This window comes from Choloepus didactylus, chromosome 1 (assembly GCF_015220235.1).
Source record: "Choloepus didactylus isolate mChoDid1 chromosome 1, mChoDid1.pri, whole genome shotgun sequence".
Lineage (NCBI taxonomy): Eukaryota > Metazoa > Chordata > Mammalia > Pilosa > Megalonychidae > Choloepus > Choloepus didactylus.
In genome coordinates, this window is record NC_051307.1 from 225,924,156 (window position 1) to 225,946,830 (window position 22,675).

A 22,675-nucleotide genomic window follows, 5' to 3' on the forward strand; every position below is an offset into this window, starting at 1 on the left:
GTTCTCACATGAATCCTTAGAAGGTAAGACTCACAAACCTGCTGCTTTTCTTCTTCCCCCTACTGCATTCACAGTTTTTGCTCAAGAAAGTTGGGGTCCATCTATCTTACATCAGACCTAAGATAAAAATTCAACCGGCTTGCTAACGTGCCCACAGACACAGGGGACTAGTGGTTTGATGGACTGAGCCCTCTACCATGGGATTTGCCCTTGGGAAGACTGTTGCTGCAAAGGAGAGGCTAGGCCTCCCTATAATTGTGCCTAAGAGCCTCCTCCCGAATGCCTCTTTGTTGCTCAGATGTGGCCCTCTCTCTCTAGCTAAGCCAACCTGAAAGGTGAAATCACTGCCCTCCCCCCTACGTGGGATCAGACACTCAGGGGAGTGAATCTCCCTGGCAACGTGGAATATGACTCCCGGGGAGGAGTGTAGACTTGGCATCGTGGGACGGAGAACATCTTCTTGACCAAAAGGGGGATGTGAAAGGAAATGAAATAAGCTTCAGTGGCAGAGAGAATCCAAAAGGAGCCGAGAGGTCACTCTGGTGGGCACTCTTACGCACACTTTAGACAACCCTTTTTACCTTCTAAAGAATTGGGGTAGCTGGTGGTGGATACCTGAAACTATCAAACTACAACCCAGAACCCATGAATCTCGAAGACAGTTGTATAAAAATGTGGCTTAGGAGGGGGGACAGTGGGATTGGGAGGGCCATGGGGATCACACTCCCCTTTATCTAGTTTGTGGATGGATGAGTGGAAAGGTGGGGGAAGGAAACAAACAAACAAACAGACAAGGGCACCCAGTGTTCTTTTTTACTTTAGTTGCTCTTTTTCACTTTAAATATTATTCTGGTTATTCTTGTGTGTGTGGTAATGAGGGTGTCGGGGATTGATTTTGGTGATGAATGTACAACTATGTAATGGTACTGTGAACAATCGAATGTACGATTTGTTTTGTATGACTGCGTGGTATGTGAATATATCTCAATAAAATGAATATTTAAAAAAAAAAAATTCAACCTGCAAAATAATGCTCAGAAAGGCCCGTGCTTGGTTGCTAGGTGAAAAGTAAGAGGCTCAAAGCTGACCTGATGGGATCTGAAATCTATGAGAGGAACGCTCTTTACTAGCGACTAACCCTCGGAGACGCAGTCCTGGGTGCCCTCAAGAGGTTTAACTTCCCGGTCTTTAAAACCCTGCACAGTAGATATATGCCCAAAACTCATCAGCTCAGAGGTAGAGGAGATGGCAAAGCAAAGGGCCTCAGGGCGGGATGGGCACGGGGCACCGAAGCAAAGCTCCACAGCCGACATTCCTCGAACTGACCAGGGCATGCTCCCCACTTGCAGGACCTGAACACCAAAAACGCATTTCTGCACACAGCTCCCTCGTGTGGAGGTCACTAAGGAAGCACAGTTATGGATTAGTTTGGGGGCAAACAAGGGACTGCCATTGGGCAGGTGAAGTCTGATGAGTAAACCTAAACTTACAACTCTTTTCTTGTTTATAAATTTTCTGAATTATTAGGATTGCATTTTGTTGCCAGAATTGAAGCCTAAAACAACTGTGTTCAACAGTGGGGTGAAGAGGGAAGTTCTCAATCAGCACCTTGATAATGCCAGCGCCTGCCCCTGATGAAATACCTCAGCCTGTGTGGACTGATTGGACTTGTGGTCACTCAAATATTGACTTGCATAAATATTAATTTGCTGTTTAATGCATTTTGTGTGCTTTTTTTTTCCTTAATTATAAAATGATTAGAAGCCCCCCTCAAAACTCTAATATTTTCTGAATAAAGTTTTCATGTGAGAAAATCTGTTGCTTTTATATGAAAATCTACTGATTTTTATTCCGCTGATTTTTCTTCCTTTGAAAAGTTTAGCTGACCTCTCCAGCAAAATATACTCAGCAAATATATCCCTGGAACCCCCAAAGCACATAGGAGAGCATACACAGGGCTTCTTTCCAAGCCCCTGGGGGGTTAGAATCCAAAGCGAGGAATTGTATTTGCATTGCTTTCATTTCATTGCACTTCATTATAGGAAGGTTTAGCATGAGTATAATTTGAGTTTTCACCTCACATAGCTCTGTTAGTTTAAACAAATGTAATGTGATAATACTATTTCACCTAGAAAAATCATCAATAAACATTTGTTCTAGATGCTTCTTTCTTCCTTGCCTCAGTCTCCATGTTTTGGTCTTTTACTCATGTTTTAGTGTAGGAGACAATTATACAAAATTATTTAGGTTCCCTTAACTTTCACTGTCCAAGTCTTTTGAAAAATCTAGTTTTCAGAACCCAAGGAACGGCTATAAAAATGAAACAACTGGGAAGTACTGTCAGTGTAAGATAGCAAAGCTGATCGTTTATATGTATGTACTGAATACTTGCTAGTGTGCTCAGCATTTTACCTCCATTATAGAGCTGAATCTTTGCAACTGTTAAGATTATTTATAACTATTTTACAGAAGAGCAAGCTGGGGTTTAAAGAGGTCTGGTAACTTGCCCAAGGCATAAAAATGTGACTTAAATATAGGTGACTTGTCTGAGATTCCCTGTTCTTCACCCCTCACCGGTTGAGCTGTGCAGTCTAGCCATACATAGAACTGTTGATGTGTGGTTCTCATCATGACCACCATTTCTGTTGAATCCAGTTTTGAATACAAGATTGTGTCCATATGACCTTTCTAGAGGAAACTGTATTAAAATAGTCTCTCCAATGAAACAGGGTAGGGAAGGTCTTCACTAAAATCAACAGGATGACTCTCAAAAATAGCTCCATTTTGATATATTAACACCCAAGTATGCTGATGCACTGGGGTTTGAAAAGGAATGTCAGGTTCCATGGAAACTCAATTTCCCCATTTTTTACTGGAGGAAGTTGGATCTTAAATGTCCCTTCCAGATGCCAGACAGTTGTATGATATCCAGATTTCAAAGCAATAAAACAATATCCTCAGAACTATTAATGGTACCAAGTGGTTGATTTGGCTGGCAGAAGGAATGGATTTTTCTGCTGGCCAAATTTGATTCCAATGATCACTGAGAAACACCTACGTGCCTGAACCTCTCACATCTTTAACAAACCCGGGCCACATCAGCAGAATAGATTTTAAAATGGCAAACACCCTAAGGATTTTTTTTTATCTGCTTTGTAAAACAGGTCAGTTTGTACTGACCTTGCAGATTCAAAGTTGAACCAAAAGCTGTACTGTCTACTGTTACTGTTTCTTAAAGTAGCAGTGCAGGCTCGTTCATGGCAAAGCTGCAGCCTTGGCTGCAGACAGCCCTCACCTTCTTTTCCCCTTTACTCTGATAACTGTAGGGACTGGAAGGTAAATGTTTGTAACATATTTCAATGAAAGAAAACATTTTTACTGACACCACATATTCAGTATAGTCTCATATCTTTAAAAAATCGTTTTATGCCACTCATGTAACAAACCTAACCCTCTCAACAGAACCCTATCCAAACCCCCTTTCTTCAGACTAGGGGTGCTCGCCTGGGGATAATGTTGCAATTTGGCAACATATGGGGTCATTTGGCAATATCTTAATACATGTGTGGTTCTAACAACTGGGACGGAGAGTTATCTATTAGGCAGAGGCCAGGGATGCTGCTAAACACCCTAAAGGGCACAGGACAACCACCCACCCCCCAACAAAGAATTAGCCAGTCCAAAATGTCCATGGTGTCAAGGCTGAGAAACCCTGTTACAGATATGTAACAAATAGTCTTAGAGGATTTATAATTTATTTGATCAACAAAGATCCATTGCACACCTCTCATAGCTGCTGGGAATACAGCTGTGTTCGTTCTAGACAAAGAATGAAAACTCCCTTTCCCAGAGTTCTAGAAACTGGCACCCTTGCTCTCTGAATTCCCTGCGCTCCTGAAGGCAAAAAAAACAATGTGTAGATCCGTTTTTATCTGCCTAGGAGGGAGGAGGTGGGAGAAAAAGCTAAGAGAGCAATACACATGTTGATTATGACCATACTTGGAAAAATTCATAGCCAAAGATGTGGAAAACCACAGATTCACAAAATCAGGACCTGTTTTCTCATTCTCAAAATTCTATGTCACCCTCCCACAGAACATGGGTAGAGCTGACCACAGAGCAATAGAACAATAAATGCCCACTGGATGGATCAGATTAAAGGAAAATGAATTGTCCCACCTGTTTCCCTTCTGATTTAACAGTATTAATATAATAATGGCTTCCATTTATTGAGCTTACATTATATGAAGGGTTCTGCATCTATTATTTCTTACCCTTTGGCAAGCCTGCTAGGTAGGTATCATTATCCCCCTTTTACAGCTTAAGAAACTTATGCGCAGCCAACCTGTTTCTCAGTGGCAGATCTGCATTCTTCTGCTGGTTTGACTCTGATCCTGTGTCCTTCTTACCAGACTATGTTGCCTCCAGAGAAAACCAAGCAGTCTTCTCAGCATGAGTTGAATCCCTCTCTCATCCTTTCTTAGATGATCGATTCCCTCCTCAGGAGCACCCACTGCTCCAGCCGATCATTCTTTCCTCTACCACCATCCACTCCATCCACAAACATTGTTGGGAGGGAAGCAGCAGCAGAGACGCAGGAAAGGATTTGATGGAGCCAGAATCCATGGTGATGACAACATCCCAAAACGTGACGTAAGTAACACAATTTAGGAAGAACACATCTATGTGTCATCATTTTTTGGAGCTGGATATGGAAGGAAGATAATGTAGCAAACAAAAAACGCAGACAGGCTGGAGTAGGGAGACAGGAATGCATAGGGGGTAAGAGCATGAGCTGTGGAATCAACAGACCTGAGTCCACGTCCCTTCCCAGCTCTGCCACCTAACAGCCCTGTGACAAGCTGACTGTCTCTGACCCTGAGCTTCCTCTCTGGAAACCTAGCCTCAACTTCACTGCTTTGCTATATGGACTACACGAGCTAATGCTCTATAAAGCATTTCACACAGTGCCTGGCATTTAATAAGCAATTGCTGCTGTTGCTGTTGTTGTCGTTGTCATCATCATCATCATCACCGAGATGGGCCAAAGAATAGGATGCAAAGAAGAAAGCCATTAGAACTAAGAGACTCCAAGCACATTTTCTAATAATACTGGACAAGAGTAAGGACCACAAGAAGTCTGAGAAAGTTACATTTATACCTAAGAAACTCCTATAGCCATCCTCAGAAAGGAAAGCCCACCAGGTATCAGTCTCTCTGGGCTTAAGATCACAGCTACAGTGAGAGCTGCCTCCTCCTGGACTTGGCCAATCTAGAATCTGTGATGGCTAAGGCTGAAGCGGGAAAACAATTCAAGGTCTGTCAAGTAGATGATTAGTGTAAAAATATCAGGGGAGCAGTTTATGCTACTAAAGATCAAAACTCCCAATTCCAGTTTTATATTAGTCCTGTGTGGTTTCCAACTCAAAAATGGATTAAAAGCAAATGCATTTGAAGATTCTCTTATGTAAAACTGGTTAAAATTCCTTTTCATTTGAGGAGTCAGGAGAAAGCAGAAAGTCCATTAAGATTGGACTAACTGTTCTTCTGGAATGGTTTCCAAGAAGCTAGGTAAGCATTATTTATATGCACAAATTTAATATGCTAATTACAAATCATCTTTCTCTGCTCATTAATCTATCCAATTATCTATTCATTTGTCTGCAAGACAAAATTTTTTAGGCTGAATTTAAGCATTTTGTTCTCTCTCTTATTCAAGAAATACTTACTGAGCCCCTAACAATCAAAAGACTAACACAAGGCTATCATTTCATGTGCTTGTTGCATATATTATCTTATTTAGCCCTAATTAAAACACCATGAGGTCACTAATACTTCCAACTCCACCTTGCAGCTAAGGAAACTAAGTCTGACTGAAGTAAGGTAATTTGTGCAAAGATACTCAGCTGGTTAGTGGCAGACCTGGGACTTGAACCAAGGGTTGCCTGACAACCTTGTTCTTAGTTAACAGCCTAAAAGGGAACACTAACTGCATGGCAGACACTCTGCTAGGCAGCATGAACACAACTCTGCAGCAAACATGGCCCTAACTCTCCTGCAGCTTACAGACCTTAATTCGGACTTTCCAGGAATCCAAACATGCATTCCCCATTAAATGCCACCCTCAAAGATAAGGCTGCTGCAGAATAAACTCATTAATAAAGTTCATGGGGACAGATGCCTTTAAATATCTCATAAAATCATCTGAATCATTACTTAACACCTAGCAGGCAACAGCACCACTTACCAGCCATGTGGATACCCAGAGGTGCTTCTTACAAAAAGGAAAAGTTGAAAAGCCTTCCTCCGACCCTGCCTGCATCCTTGCCCCTCCAAGTATCGTCCATCAACCAGTAGCAGTGTCACCTGGGAGATAGTCAGGGACGCAATCTCAGGTCCCATCCCAGATCTGCTGAATCACGATTGGTATTTAAAAAAATCCCAGGTGATGCACATGTACATTAAAGTCTGAGATGTGCTGGCCTACACCATCTAAATCAAGACACCACAAGAAATGCTAACAACTTGGGAAGTAAAATGTAAACAGCACTACTCTCACACCACTCAGACATAAAAAAGAGATTATCAAAAGGAATTATCATTTCATGTGAGAGACAATCCCATAAAGGTGCTTAAATACGGGTTTTCAGGGCACTCTTCTTTGCCAATTTTGAAGCAGAGGGTCCTTGACTTAATTATTTCCCATGAAAGTGGCCCTAAGTTTCCTTATTTGGGAAATAAAATGGAAGGTCCAGGTTACCTCTCAAGTTTTCTCCAGCTCCAATATTTTAGGGTGTGGGAGAACTCTGTTCTATCTCCTGTTCATATTCACAAGAAAGCAGTGTTCATCAGGATTAAGGGCCCCAGTGCAAATCCAGTTTCCATTTTATATCAGCTGTGTGACCTCAGGCAAGTTACTGACCTTCTCTGGGCCTCAATTTTCTATCTGTAAAATGCTGCTCCGATGACATACTTCAATCTTGTGAGGATTTTCTGGATACTTAGGTACAGCACTCAGTTCAGTGCCTGGCCCAGAGTGGTAAGCAGTAGTTAATATTAACAGATTAAAGGAAGAGAAGTTTAAAATTCCATATGGTACAGTACAGCTAAGTACTAGATACATATGCCCACAAAAATGTTTGCTGAAAAACATGAATGATGGCAATATTCCACCTGATATGAAACATAATTTCATTTCAGCCAAGAAAACCACCCTGAAAAGGGAAAGACTTTCAAGTCAGTCTTCCGGCTGAATTTGCTAACATTGGCTCAGCTATCAGAGGGAAAATTTTCTCAGGCCCCCTAAATGATTAAGTGTGCCCCTTGTATATTATTCGCTTCATTAGAGATGATTTCATTTTAATCACTTTTAGATAGATCTGTGGCTTGTAGCTACACCAGCTTCTTATCTGATAAAGAGTCACACAGAAAAATGGTCTGAGGTCTATTGCCTATTTATATTGTAGGAACTGAAACTATCTACGGCATCTAAGCCCTTTACTTTTGCGTGTTTGTTTATTTGAGTTTGATTTCTCCCTGCTTTCATCTATTCTCACTTCTAGTCTATAAGCTCCTTGGGTAGCAACTGGGTATTCTTCATCTTGATGTCTAACTGATCCTTCTATGTATGGTGGAAGAGACTGGAAACAGCATTCGCATTTACAACAGAATTCAGCAAGGCCATGTTTTTAACTACCATCATGCCATACCACCAAAGTCTTGACAGTAACTTTTCCAAGGGCATGGTTAGGACCTTCAGGCCTACCTACAAAAGGCAACCTCTGACTCACCATTGGAAAGGCTCTGAGCTCCACAGTCTGGGGCCTTTCCCCGCCAGACCTACCGGAGGCCCTTTGTCCCTTACAAAAAAAAAAAATAATAATAAAAAAAAATCCTGGGCTACTTAGAAAGCCTGTGTGTTCAGAAGGAAAAAGAACAGGAAAAATCAAGAAACCAGCCACTCTCTCCCTGCCATACAGGCTCCTCCTCTGACCACTCTATGAACAAGGATGACTTTAGGAACCCGTTTGTCAAGCCTGGCTCCATCCCCCCCATGTCAGATTTGTTACTATGGGCCACACCACTGGAATGCATCTGAAAGCATTGCACCATGTCAGGTGGGTCCCTAGGGATCCCAGCAGCTCTCTGAACCCTTCACTGATGCTACTGAAGCATATGACATGTTGGACATCCCTCCTGGGAAGGCAGGGCCCATGCTGTACTCATATTTACATGCTCACCTCCTAGAACAATGACTGTCAATTAATATGACCAATAAATAGAGCAGTAATTCTCAAATTTGGGCACATACTAGACCTACCTGAGGCACTTGTAAATGAGCCCAGACTCCCAGGCCCACCCTCAGAGGTCTGATCAGCAGTTCAGAGGCAGTGATGGGGAGCCACAGGTCTCATCAGCAGGTCTGGGGCACGGTAGGAGAGCCTGTGTTTTTAAAAGCACAGACAGGAAAGCCAGGTGTTCTGATGTAAGGGGATGGGGATTACACTCTGAGAAACACTGGCCTGGTGGTACTAAAACCTGATGGAGGTGGGGGGTGGGAGATGCATGTGATGGCCCACCTTTGTGGTTGAAATCAAAAGCCCACAAACCTTCACTCAGCACCTACTATGTGCTGAGCACTGGAATGTGAAGCCCTGGAGTAACAGCCATGAGGCAGTTACAGAGTCAGTGGGACAGACAGAGAAGGAATCAGTTATCCATAATATGAATACTGGACTGTAAAAAATGCTGTGGGAACACAGAGGGGGTGGGCTTAATCCTGCCTGGGATAAGAACTGTTTAAGGAAAATTACAGAGTCCATGTTTGCATGGCAGTTTCTTCAGGCAGACAAACGGGAGCAGGCATTCCAAGCAAAAGGAACAACATGAGACAAATTTCAGAGTCTGGAAAGTCTATGTTTATCCCAGAAATGGGACAGCAGTCTGTCATTCCTGGAGAGAATGGACAGACTAAGTGATACTTTGGAGTTGGGAAGGAGTAGATGATAAATATAAAAAGGAGTCAGGTAGAGGGTAATGGGAATTACAGATTAAAAAAAATAGCAATTAGTAAATTTGGACCATAATCTGTAAGTCTGTGGTTTTTCATTTTTCTCAAAGCTGTGGAAGCCCTTCTTCAAATTAAAGTGACTCATTTTTAAAAGCAAACAGACAGAGCTGTGCTAATAAAAGTAATGGTGGAGATCCCAGAATCCCACCTATTTGGATAACACAACCCCACTAAGTGTTATTCCTGGGGGCAAGAGACATGGATGAAAAGTCTACTGCTGTGGCAGAGGAGGGGGGCAGGGACATTTGGAATGAGAAGACAGGGTGTACATTTAGAAGGCAGACTCTGCCAGCCCAGGTGGGGGGTGCCTGAAGAAGGAAGGTAACAAAGCAGGCTGGTGTAAGACGTGACCAGGTCCTGCAATAAAGAGAGGACATAGAGAGCAGGGGTTGGCTTGGATTCAGAGCAAGTTTCCCAAGGCCAATGCACAGTCTGGAATACGGAACTGGATAGGGCAGCACACTTGAAAGAGAAGATTCAAGGATCAAGTGAAAAATGGGCAGTAGGGTGGTATTATTAGCCAAGGAAGAGAGTGAAGAGAAATTAGCTCAGTTATTTAGTAATCAATACTGTATTTAAAGTGCCTGTGGATCTCCCAGACTCTTGGAAGCATGTGTCTGGAACTCAGGAGAGAGGTCATGCAAATGATAATAAGAGTAATATAAACCATCATGGGAGAAGGTAAAATCATTCTGGGTAGACTTCAACAACACCCTAAATATTTAACGAGGGCCAACTTGTGCAAGCCTCTATTCCAGGAGTTGAGGATAAAGCAATGGGGGAAAATACCATTGCCTCATGAAACCTGCATTCTATTGAGAGAAGACAGACAAATGGTGGTGACACTATGGAGAGAATAAAGCAGGGTCATGGGGATGGGGAAGATGTGTTGGACTGTGTGTGCCTTTTTGTTCAGTGGTCCAGGAAGGCTTCACTGAGCAGAGTCCTAAAGGATATGAAAGAGCAGGCCAGGAAGAGCACCTTGGGCAGTAGGGAACATTGGTGACAAAGGTCCATGCTTGAGATAAGTGAGAAACATCAAGGGGGCCAGTGAGCTAGAAGGAAAGGGGCATGAGGGAGAGAAACATAGAGGCAGTTGGAGGAGTACTGAGCGGGGCAGGAAGAGCTGCTGAGTTTTATGGGCTCTTGTAAGAGCTTGGGCTTTTGCTCTGAGTGAAATGGAGAGCAGAGAAGTGATCTGACTTCACTATGTATAAAAAGGACAACTTTCTGCTGTAATGGGGACAAAGAGAGCAGTTAGGAGGCTCTTGCAGTGACCCAGATGAGAGAGACGATGTGGACCAGGGTCTTGGATCCAGGTGGTGAGAATTAATTGGATTCCAGATACATTTTGCTGGTAAAACCAACAGAGTTTGTTCATAATGGATGTAGTGAGAAAGAGGGGGAGAATGAGTAAGAGAAAAGAAGGGGGTGGTAAAGAGGGGAGGAAGAGGAGAAGGAGGAGAGTCATGGGTCACTATGCGATTTTTGACCTGAGTAACTTGAACGGTGGCATAGCCATTACCTGCTCTCATCTGCCATAGGCAAACAGAGGGAGGCAAATTTGGGAGGGAAGATGAGGAGGAGGTTGTTCAGCACATGGTGAGTCTAGATATGTGTTAGACAACCACATGGAGGAGCTGTAGGAATCGCCAGCGGTACAGAAGGTATTTAAAGCACTAGGAATAGATGAGATCGCTGGTGTAGATGGAGATGGAAAGAGGTCTGAGGACTGAGCCTTGTGGATAAAACTCAGAGGAAAGGGGCTCACCACAAGATGAAAATGAAAGCAGTCACAGACACACAACCCAGAATGGCCTGCAAGAATCAAGACAGGACAGGGTTTTAAATATCCCGAAAAGGGGAGGAAATTTCTTCCTCCTTTTCCCTAATCCAAAAATATCCCCCAAATGCTTAAATTCTTAACCATACATTCTAATTTTTAAAAAATGAACTAAGGATTTATCAGGGTTTACTACTGAAAATCCAAATAATTCTATTGAGGGGCTCTCCAATTCGTCCACCACGGGGAATGAATTTAAGTTGCTAGCTTTGTAAGATTGAATTCAGATAAGCTGCTTCAGGGACTGTGGATAGGGTGGGGGTGGGGGGGTGGGGAGGAGAGAGGTGGGTATTTGGGAGTACGATAATCACAGTGTTGACAGTTAACATTTATTCAGCATTTACTCCATGCCAGGCACCATGTCAGATATTTTACACTCATTGCTCTCATTTAATCTCCAAAACAGCCCTATGAGATATAGCCTATGATTATTCCCATTTTACAAACAGTGATAGTGAGGCTCGGGTCACTCACCTATCATCACAGCAGGTTCCAGGTAGGACAGACCAGGAATTAGGTATCAGACATCAGCTATGCTGGGTGAAGGGCACCATGAGGGCTCTCCTGAAAACCTTATCACTCTCTAGAATGCTGATTCTCTGGGGAGAAAACTACAAATAAACTACTGGAACACAATGTGTTCATAACTTGGGATACAGGCTATATAAGTAAATATAATGGATTCCCAGAGAAGTGGAAAAAGTTCAGTGAGAGCTATAAGATGACTTATCAGGCAGAATGAATTCATGTGTGCTCTGTTGGAACTAACTGTAAGTCTTAAATTAATTAGCCCTTTCTACTAAAGATTTGGACATTTTGGGAGTAACATATTTCATTTGATTGCTGACTTTTAGAGAACAAAACTATGCAAATAAAGAGTAGGAAAATATAGTTTGTGTCTTCAGTGAAGTTACTTTATTCTTAAAAGACACCAGATATTACTAAAAAGTTATGTATTTATATCTTAGATCATTCTTAAATGCTGTTCCTAGATGCACACTATTTTTTAACTGTGGTAATGTTTAATTTGCCATTTAAAACATTTTTAAGTATATAATTCAGTGGTATTAATTATATTTACAAAGCTGTACTACTATCAACACCATCCATTACCAAGACTGCATCACTCAAAACAGAAATTCTGTAAGCATTAAATTCTCCATTACCCCTCCCCACAGTCCCTGGTAACCCCTAATCTACTTTCTGTCCCTATGAATTTGCTTCTTCTAGATCTTTCATGTAAATAGAATCACACAATTTTTGTCCTTTGTGTGCAGACTAATTTTTGACCTGTTTAAAAAGAAACTTTCTTGATAACTCTTTCCACCAGCCAACAATATCCAAAATTTAGACCACAGATCCAGGTTTAGCTCCTTGAAAACAGATACCAGGTAACAACACTATAGTTCAGCACACCTTTGAAAACAGAGACACAAATTATTTCACTAAGCTGAAGTTTGCCAAAACTACTCTTGCACTGACAGTAAAATGCTCTCTTAGCATCTCATAAACGAAAGTGAAAATGTTTTGAAAAAGTGGAGACTCACTCCATTTCCCCGCCCCGAATTTCTTAGGGTATCAGGAAAAGACAATGGCTCTAAATATCAACTCTTACAGATGGAGCTCATTCAAACAAAAAAAGGAATGAACTTATCTTTGCTAAAAATGAGGAAAATCACTTTTTAAGAATCTTGCAGGCATTTTTATGCAAGGTCTTTTAAAGCCAGACTTGTGGCTACTAAGAAAACGTCACAGAAACTTGTCACACTGTCAGGCACCCACAACATGCGGGACAGGTACTAAGAAGGTTTTGCATTCATCCACTTCTTCATTCATGAAAAACTTCTTGCACTGCTACTATGTGTCAGGCACTGTTTTAGGTATTGGAATTATAGCAAGTATCAAAAACAAAGTGCCTGCTCTCTGGCCTTAAACGGACAGGAGATGTTGAGGAGTCTGGAAGACAAATTTTAAATAAACAAATTCGTATAGAATAGAATGCTGTAGCATTAAGCACCATGAAGAAAAACAGTGCAAGGCAGGGGGAGACAGAATGACGTGAGGGTGAGTAATTTTAGATGCAGCAGTCAGGAAAGGAAAGCCTTTTGGAGGAGATGGCACCTGGGCAGTTCCCTGGGAAAGCTGTAATTGTCCCCACTTTGCTGACCAGGTGAGGTAAACCCTGTGAAGGCCCGTTCTATGCCTGTTTGCTCACCACTGAATCCCCAGCCCTTAGCAGGCGTTTGGCTCCACAGTAGGTGCTCAAGACTCGTCCAGTGGATGAGGAAGAATTCAAAGAAGTGTCCATGGCATCTTCGGCCGGGTATGGGGTAGAGGCACCCGCTGTGCAGTAATAATATATCACCACACACTTCCTAGGGAGCTGGTCAACTTTTCTCGAGAGCTGTCAGCGCTAAGGTCTTCTCCTGAGCTCCCCAAGAGCCCCGCAGGGTAATGCAGACAGCGAGGACCCGAATATCCCTGGCTCGCCCACCATCTCCCAGCCGGTGGAGCTGGGGCTCGAACACGAGTCCCCACCACCCAGCTAGGACGCCCGCCCGACGGCAAGCTTCTTTTGAAGGGAATAACCGGCAAAGTGCTGCCGAAACTTCTGCGGATGAGCATTTCCTCTCCAGACCGGGAAGGCGACGTAGCCAAACAGTCGCTCGCCCCGGCCCAAACCTCGTCTTCCCACCACACTCTGCCCGAGCCCTGGAGCGCGCACCGGCGGGCGCAGAGACGCGGCGGGGCCCGGCTCTGCGCCATTGCCGAGCGGGGCAGGGGGCCGGGGAGCTCGGGCGTGGGACCAGGGGTGGAGGGGCGAGGAGGAGGACGACGGGCCGGCCCCAGCGCGCCGGGGTCCGGGCCGCGGTTTCGCCCAGACAAAGCGGCGGGCGCACGGCGGCGACGGCGGGTCCGGGGACCGGCGGGCCGCGCGCCCCTCACCTGTCGAGCCAGAAGGTCCAGGGCGAGTGCAGCGGGACCCCGCCCGGCTCCGGCCGCAGCTCCGATAGCTGCTGCAGGCCGAGCGCTGGCTCGGCGCTGGCGGCGGCGGAGGCGGAGCAGGACCCCGGCGGCTCCCGGGCCCTGGCGGGGGGCGCGGCGGCCGGGGGCAGCGCCATTTTCTCCGCCCCGCCTGCGAGGCCGGCGGACGCGCGGACCGCGAGGCGAGAGACGGCTGAGTCACCCCGGGCCCCGCGGCCGCCCCGCCCCGCGGCCGCCCGCCCCGCCCCGAGCCCGCCGGGCCTGGGACCGGGCCGCGGGGCCGTGGGGCACTGTCCGGCCGGGGCCGCCGAGGGCGCAAAACAAAGGCAGGCCGACCCACGGCCTGGTGGGGGCGCAGAACAGACCCAGACAAGGACCCCGCGTGCGGGGAAGCGAGGACCAGTCGGGAGTGGCGGCCCGGGACAGATTAGCGGGCCCGGGCGGGTGGAGCGGGGCGGGCAACGGGAGTAGAGGTCGGCGGGATGGATGGATGGGCAGGCTACAAACAGAGGGAGGGAGGGATGGGCCAGTGATGGAGTCGCGGATTCACATGGTGGGAGGGAAGGAGGAATGGATGCACATACCAACACTGTAAAGGATAGATGAGAAAGCTGGCAGATGGTTGGAGGAGGAAAGGATGGCTGGCTGGAAGGGCAGATGGAAACACAGTTAGATGTGACAGATAGATGGAGAGGGGAACCGCTGGTCAAACGGATAGAGACACTCTCATGTTCAGAAGTGCAGAAAGAAAAAGCCACACAGAGAGACAGAAGGAAGAAGCTGAGAATGCACTGACTCAGGCAGGAGGCTCTAGCAGGTCAGCTTCGCATTCCTCATGGCGAGGGCCCCTAACCTAACTCACCTGATTTGAAGGGATGGGAGCCTCCATCCCAAGCTCTCTTGGACCATTATGTGGCCATAGCAAGAGACACAAGCCCAACCTGAAGTGTAGCCCACCCCAAAGGAGGGTTCTCAGAGTCAGCCAAAGTTCTCCAAGCCTGCCCCAGAGCACAGGTAAGGAAGGAGGAGGAAATGCTGGACTCAGTCTTGAGCACGAGGCCCTCTGCTTTCTGCAACTCTGAAAACCTGGAAGTTCCCGCTGGCCATCATGAGATTCCTGAGCCCAAAATAAGAGTGGCCCTTCCAACAGCTCCTCCTCAGGACTCTGCCACTCTCTTCAAAGGAAAAGAAGAGGCATGAGGGCAGATGAACACACATCTCACATATAACTGGAATTGGCATGGATGTGCTATTTAAGCTTGAATTACTGGATAATCTCTCTCAGACTTTTAACAGCTAAGGATGTGGAGTTCCATTTCCTCACAGATTATCTTCCTGACCTGGCATACATTCTGCTCTTAACTTGAGCATTCACTGGGATGGACTTAGAAAGCAGCTATGAAATGCTTTCAGGAACTTCACAGGCATGATAATGGCCTATCATGAATCCCAGGGTAGGTGCCCTCCAAAAAGGTAGACATCAAGATCAGATAAAATGACAGCATTATAAACAAGGCCCCTATACAACCTGTGATGCTGGAAGCACTGACACTTAATAAAACCTTTTCATCTCTGAGATACTGGGAGTCCTTTGGGTTAGATGCATTTTTTGTTTAGTTTCTCCATTTATTTTTTCAAGAAAACACATCTATGGTATTGGTTAGAATCTTCTGAGCACTTAACACTTATTTATTCATAAAATCCTCATAGCACTCTGGTGAGGAAAGTACTGTCAATTAAGTAACTTCCCAAAGATCACATAGCTAGTAAGCAGTAGAGCTTGGATTTGAACACAGGTATTCAGATTCCAGAGTCTAGACTTTCAATTGCCAGACTCTACTCCCTCTCTAACTGAAAATTAACAGGTTCACCATATTTCACCATATGAAAATAAGGTAACGAATAGTAAGTGTCCCCCCTTCCCAAGACTATCAATCTTTCTGCCCAAATGAAACCACTGTTAACTGTTTCCTTCTAGAAAAATGCAAGTATGCATTTTCAAGCATATATCTAGATATATACATTGCATACAGATCGATCTATGTATCTTTTTATGACACAAACAGAAGCATTTTATAGTATAATTATTTTATTTAGCATTATATCTTAAAGATGTTTTTTATATCAAAACATATTGATCTACTTCACTTCAAAGTAATCCATTATAAAGAAGTAAAATAATTTAATCCAGTAGTCCTCAACATATATGTGGTTTCCAGACATTTTCTTTTATTAGTAATGCCACTATACGCATTTTCATATTTATGCCTTTGCTCATCTGCACAAGTTTCTCAGAATAAGTTTGAAGAAGTAGAATTGTTGGCTGGATTTAAAAATTTTACACATAGTGCCTAATCATTTTGAAAAGTGGTCACATGAATGTACACATATCTGATTTATAAATAATGGTTGATTCTGAGATTCTTATTTAAAAAATGACATTTATCTTTATAAAACTAAGGCATTGGTGAAGGGAATGTTTTTCTTTCTATATTCAGAACTGGTCAAACTGTCAAGTTTAGCTTCTTCCTTAAATCCTTTATACTGACAAATTAAAAATTTTTATCTACCGTTTTGTAAAAGAGATGGTAGCAAATGATAAATTCCTTTCAGAATTTAGAACTAGGAATAGTCTGGCAATTTTTCTTTATTGAATAGTAATTATGTACCTCCCTCTCTTTTGCTTTGGCTTCCAGGGTGCTCAATCACACTTTATGCTCTTTCTCACTATATGCTTAATCACAACATGGATATTAACCATTGACAAATCATCACTATTTCTATATCAATTTACTACTATTTATATTTTAAGTGTGTAATTGTACATATGCATCTTATACTGTGAACCCTTCAAATTTATTTTGTAAGTAGTAGTAAATAAAGAAATAATTTGATTGACTTTAAGATTAATAAAAGAGTTGAGATGAGTAACCTGAGAGGCAGAGAAGCCAGTGGGCACAACTTTCATTCCCCTTCTGTTTGAAATATATAAGAGACTTACCTACTCTCAATGGTTTTCAGAATCAGCCTTAGTAAACAAATTAGGAAAATTTCCCTCCTCTTGCCCACTTTGTAATTGGACAGCAGGAATCAGAATTGGCAAGTAGAAAGGGACCTTGGAGATCATCTAGGTAAGCCCATCATTTTACAAATGAGCAAACTGAGGCCCAGAGAGGTTTGGTGACTTACCTGAGGCCACAGCTCTACGAAATGAAAGAGGCTGGACTAGAACGTGGGTAGCTTGAGATCCAGGCCAACGTGTTCTCCCACTGCGTAACACGCAACACGAACGACTTGGGGTGGCAGGAGGGAGGAAGAGAAGGTGACCCCGCAGCCCCTAGCGACAAAAACAACAAAAAGGACTTAAGCACTCATAAATAATTAAGCAATCAGCCGCAATAGCTACTCCCCTCCCCTCTAGCATCCAGTCACCAAGGCAACTTGGGCAGGGTGCCTGCTGGTTGCCTAGTAACAGTGTGGTCTGCTCCCCTGACATGCTCTCTAGGCATCACAGGATTTGAGAGCCCAGGAAGAGCCTTAGACAAGAATCACTATTCCAACATGTTCATTTTCCAAATGAGGAAATTGAGGCCCAGAGAAGCAGAGTAACCCATCCAAGGTCACACAGCTACTCAGAGCCACAGCCAGGCACTTCCAGTTGCTTTCCATTGCTCAGGGCTGCCTTGGGGAGGCTGCAGATGGAGGAGATGGAGGAGACTCCTAGAAGAATAAGAGACTGAGAGCAAGCAAGCAAGCAAGCAAGAGACAGAGACCTTGAGCTCTCATATGCAATTAGCAGAAGCTGGTAATCCCATCAGCCCAACTTTCATCATCACCATGGCAACATGGGTGAGGCGGGTGCTGGTTGCCTAGTAACAAGTGGTCCTCTCTCTTCCTCTCACATCCCTGGGAGTCACAGGCACAGGAGAATACTGGAGGTGGAAAGGAAGGCAGGGATCCTAACTCAACCCCCTCCTTTGATTAATGAGGAAAAAGAGGTTCAGGGACATTATCAAGGTCACACAATCCCAGAGCTAGCTAGTGGCAGGCACTCATTATTGGCCAGTCTTTCCAAAATTCCTTCCATTTTCTGCCTCTACTGTGTTACTGTGGGAAGGAAAACTTCAACTCAATAAAGTCAAAACATGGGAGGGGGATGGCTGGTGGTCCCCTGGAGATATCTCTACACTTGTCCAAATGGTGATAATGCTGCATGCAGGCCTGACCCTCAGCAGGTGTTCCCAGAAGGCACTATGCACAGTAAACATAGGGTCTCTAAACTCAGAAACCTGAGTCAAAACCCAGCTCTCCCCAAACATGGCAAGCTTCTTATCCTCTCTGCTCCTCAGTCTCCACATCTGAGGAATATGCATCCTAACAGCTCCGACCTCTCCAAGTTGTCGCTAGGAATAAATGAGAAAATGCACGTCAAGTGCTTGGTAGGTAGGAAAGACACAGTAAATGTTAGGCATTCATTTATTCCACATTCAATAAATATTTATGGCATGTCTGTTATGCAACTGCCACTGCTCTACGCTCTTGAGAGTCATCTGTCAAAAATACAGAAAAAAGAAATCCCTGTCTCATGGAGATTGCATTCCAGTGAAATACACACAATTGTTTGTTGACTGGGCTGGAGAATCACTGCCAATATACCATGTTAATGTCACTGGACTCCATATCTAAGACTGAGGAGTTTCCTGTTTACAGGGCGTGATGCTATATACATTCAGGGCTGTCTTCTCTTTACACCAGAACTCCGTTTTTCTTTTTTAGCTCAGGAGAAAAAGGAAGGCAGTGGCCACTAGATGGCAGACCTCAGCCCCTCCCTAGAAACACACGGAGGCACAGGCTGGGGTCACAGGCTCTGACTAAACTTTCCAGGAAAGGCAAGTGTCCTAGGGTGGGGGCTTGGAGTGGCAGGACAGACTTGAAACTCTACCCTGGGACACGGGGGTTGGGTGGATGTTGGGGAGGCTGTAGCGTGGTTTAAAAGTGATTGCTTTGGAGTGAGACTGATCCCAGATTTAATCAAGATGCTGCCATGGTTAAGCAGTGTGTGTGACAAAGGTAAATTGTTAACCTTGAGCTTCAGCTTCTTCATCGGGAACATGTTAGTGATAGCATGTCTAATGTTCCTTGCAAGCTACATATAGAAGCAGCTCAACCAGGTACCTATATAGAATTTAAAAGATTTCTGAAGGTTTGATTCACAGTTGCAGAATGGAAAGGAAAGGGGTAAAGGAAATAACATTTGCTGAGCATTTGTAATGTGGAGACTGAGGTCTTCCTGGTAACTGAGCCTGCAAAGTGTGGCAACAAGGGTTGACTGTCCTACCCTGCACACCCAACCATCCATCAACAGCATCCTCAGTTAGTTCTTCCTGCACTCCTTGCAGTAGTCTTCCTTGCTTATTCCCACTGGTCCACCCTCCACCCACTCCCTGTCTTCACCTCCTGAGTTCCAGCCAAGGGTGGCATGGAAGACAGCAACATGCTCCTAACTAGTCTCCCAGCTTCCAATACCTGCCCCTCCAATCCACAAGCAGCTGTACCCAAACACCAATTAGATCATATCCAAAGCACTTCACTGGGTCCTACTGCTCTCAGGATAAAGCCCAACCTCATTTAGGTAACCGCCAGGGCTTCCCGGTGCTGCCTGCCTTTCCCACGGCTTGGCCTGCGGCTCTCCCCGGCCTCAAAGCCTCTTTGCTACTGTGGGGCATCTGCCCATGCTGCTCCCTCCCCGGAACCACCAGCCCTTCTGCTTGCACGCTTGGCCCCTTCTCGCCCCTCATACCTCCTTGGCGAGACCTCCACCCTCTACCTCTAAAGGAGGTCCTCTCCTCTCCCTTATTACTTCCTCCACAGCATGTCCTTCCCCCACACTAGACCATACACGCGGAGAGGGCCGGCGGTACCTCCCTTGCCCTCCTCTGCACCTCCACAGCTAGCACGGACCTGCCACCTGGATGGCGTGCCACCGACATTTGCTAAGGAGGTGAACTGGAAATACAACAAATATTGACTATAAATTCATCTCCTAGTTTCTAGTCTTTCTCTTCTGCCAGTTCATCCTTTCTATGGATGCCATAATAGTCATCCTAAAAATCACTTTTATTTATTAATATTTTCTTAAAAGGCTTCCCATCTCTCATAGGCTGAGGTCTGAAATTTCTAACCTAGCATTGGAAATCCTCCACAATCCAAACTGCCTTTCAGAATGTTCACAAAAGCACACATACACACGTATGTGCATAAATATATACATACATGTACTTGGAAATTATATATATATAGAAATGAGTAAACCAAACATATTTGCCCCTGTTCCCTTTGATGAGTCTTCAGCTCTGCCACAACATGAGCTCCTGACTGGAGAACAGGCCTGGAACTCCCTCCTCCACCACTGCATCCCCAATACCTAGTACAGTGTCTGGCACATGGGCGATGTCCAATAAGCTCCGCTGAATCAATAATTGGTCTGTTTGATATCAATATTCAACAAACACACTGTTCACATCTCCAGCAAGCTTTTCTTCTCTTCCCTGTCCATCCAAATTCTTTCACCATCCTTCAAGGTCCAGGGCAAATTCCATCATAGGGAATTGGTCACCAAACACACTCTGAAAAGGGCCAGGAGAGCCAGAGAAACAGAGGAGCCATGGCTGGGCAGGTGCCCAAACTACTTTCCTCTGGAATCCGCTCACCCCAGCAAAGGGAACAGTGAAAAGTATCCATGATTTCAGAAAATACTGGTTCAGTGGTCAGGATAAGAATCAGATTAAGGTACTTTTCTTGTGGCCACCCAGTACCCCAGTGATTGGAGGAGCAACCAACTCCCACTGTTGGACATTCAGATGGTTACCAATGTTTGTCTCCATGATGAGAAACCCTACAATAAATATACCCTGCAAGCCACTGGCTCCTCGTAAAAGAATAGTTATTAAAGTTCCCCGGGCCAGCAAGTCAACCAGAGATGTGGGGTCATTCAGATCAGAAACTGGGCTTGAGAAGGAAGGCTGCTAGGCCTTAACTTGGTCTTTGTCATTTTTTTAAAGGACAGAAAAAGATGGACAATTGAAAGGCAATGTGATCAGCAGAAATTTCAAAACATGTGTGTTTGAGCCCAGTGCTTAAGAGCTGTGTGATTTGGGGCAAATCAATTGTTCTCATTCCATGTCCTTTTCTCTCAAATGAAATGTGAGTGTGCTGGTTCCTCAAAAAGTTAAACACAGCATTACCATGTGATTCAGAAATTCTACTCCTAGATATATATACCTAAAGAATTGAAAGCTGGGACTCAAACAGATACTTGTACACCAATGTTCACAGCACCAAAATTCACAAGAGACCAAGAGTGAAACAACCCAAGTGTCCATCAACAGAAGAATGGATAAACAAAATGTGGTGCCTACACACAATGGAATATTATTCAGTCATAAAAGGAATGAAGTTCTGATACATGCTACAACATGGATGAGCCCGAAGACATCAAGTTGAATGAAATGAATGACACACATAAGGACAAATGTATGATTCCACTTAAATGTCTACAAAAGGCAAATTCATAGAGACAGACAGTAGATTACTGGCTGCCAAGGGCTGAGAAAGGAAGGAATGGGTTATTGCTTAATGAGTACAGAGTTTCTGTTTGGGGTAATGAAAAAGTTTTGCAAATACATAGTGCTGATGGTTGCGCAATACTGTGAATGTAATTAATGTCACTGAATTGTAAATTTAAAAATGGTTAAAATGGCAAGTTTTATGTTATATACATTTTATTAAAATTAAAAAAAATGTTCTCTCCACCTGAGGGAGAAGCCCCTGCTGCTCTGCCTACTACCGAGAACCCACAAAGCCCTTATTGGTCCACAAGTGCCTGACCACCTGGGGTCTCCAGTCCCTCGTGAGCAGAATAAAGTCTGCGTTTCATACTTTTCATAAGTTATTATTCCTAACAGCCCTGTAGGTACCACTGTCCCAGACAAAGCCACAGGTTTCTGGATGGCAAGCATCTGTAACTGCTTCCTGAGGGGTAGGGGAGGGGGGAGGAGACGGTGGGGCCTGGGAGGAGAGAAGTGACACAACAGGGGCAGAGTAGTGTCTGTGGCTCACCCACCCTCAATGTGCCCACTTTCCTTTTGGCACCGACTCCTCCCAGGCGCCCAAACCAGAGAAGCCCCAGATTAGACTGTGGAGGGGAAAGCCCAGACTCTGTCACTTATAATTAATGCCTTTAATGCACCTAAAAATGGTTAAAGTGGCAACTTTTATGTCATACCTATTTTATCACAATAATTTTTTTTTTAATAAATGTGTCAATAATACTTACCACACAGTGCTATAGGGAGGATCAAATCAAGAACATGTGGGGAGCACTTGGCATAAGCCACAAAATGCCACGCGAGTGTTGGTTTCCTTATTACACTTCCTGGAGGGTTGTTAAGTCCACATCTCCGCTGTCTGAACACTGGTGTTCTACTTTGCACTCTCTGGGGATTTCAAGGAGAGGAGCCTGTAGAGGGATCAACCATCCCGGTTCGAGTGGGACTGTCCCGCTTTGAGCACAGAGGATGGCTGGTCACCTGAGCATGTCCGTGACGATGCCTGTTCTACCTGATTTTCCGCACCCATCATGGAGGCCAAGCAAAACCTCTATTCCCCATTACAAGCTGACAGTTGTTTGTATAGCAAGTAAAGTCTATAGCAAGCTAGTCACTTCTCTACAACTAAGAAGCTGCTTTAGGGATGAGATTTTCAGTTATGGCTAGGAA

General features: G+C 44.5%; 1 protein-coding gene across 3 annotated transcripts in view; it reads right to left on the reverse strand.

Moving 5' to 3' along the window:
- Positions 1 to 14,210, reverse strand: part of EIF4E3 (eukaryotic translation initiation factor 4E family member 3) — a 231,168-nt gene extending 216,958 nt beyond the window's left edge. The window contains exon 1 of one of the 3 annotated variants that reach the window (XR_005211160.1): positions 13,860 to 14,210. Coding sequence is in view for 2 of the 3 variants with exons in the window: in XM_037800305.1 (XP_037656233.1) it covers positions 13,860 to 14,035 (176 nt within the window). In the remaining variant the exon portion in view is untranslated. The remainder of the gene's footprint in view (positions 1 to 13,859) is intronic. The other 2 variants (XM_037800305.1, XM_037800315.1) reach the window with 2 other exon arrangements.
- Positions 14,211 to 22,675: the final 8,465 nt, after the last annotated feature.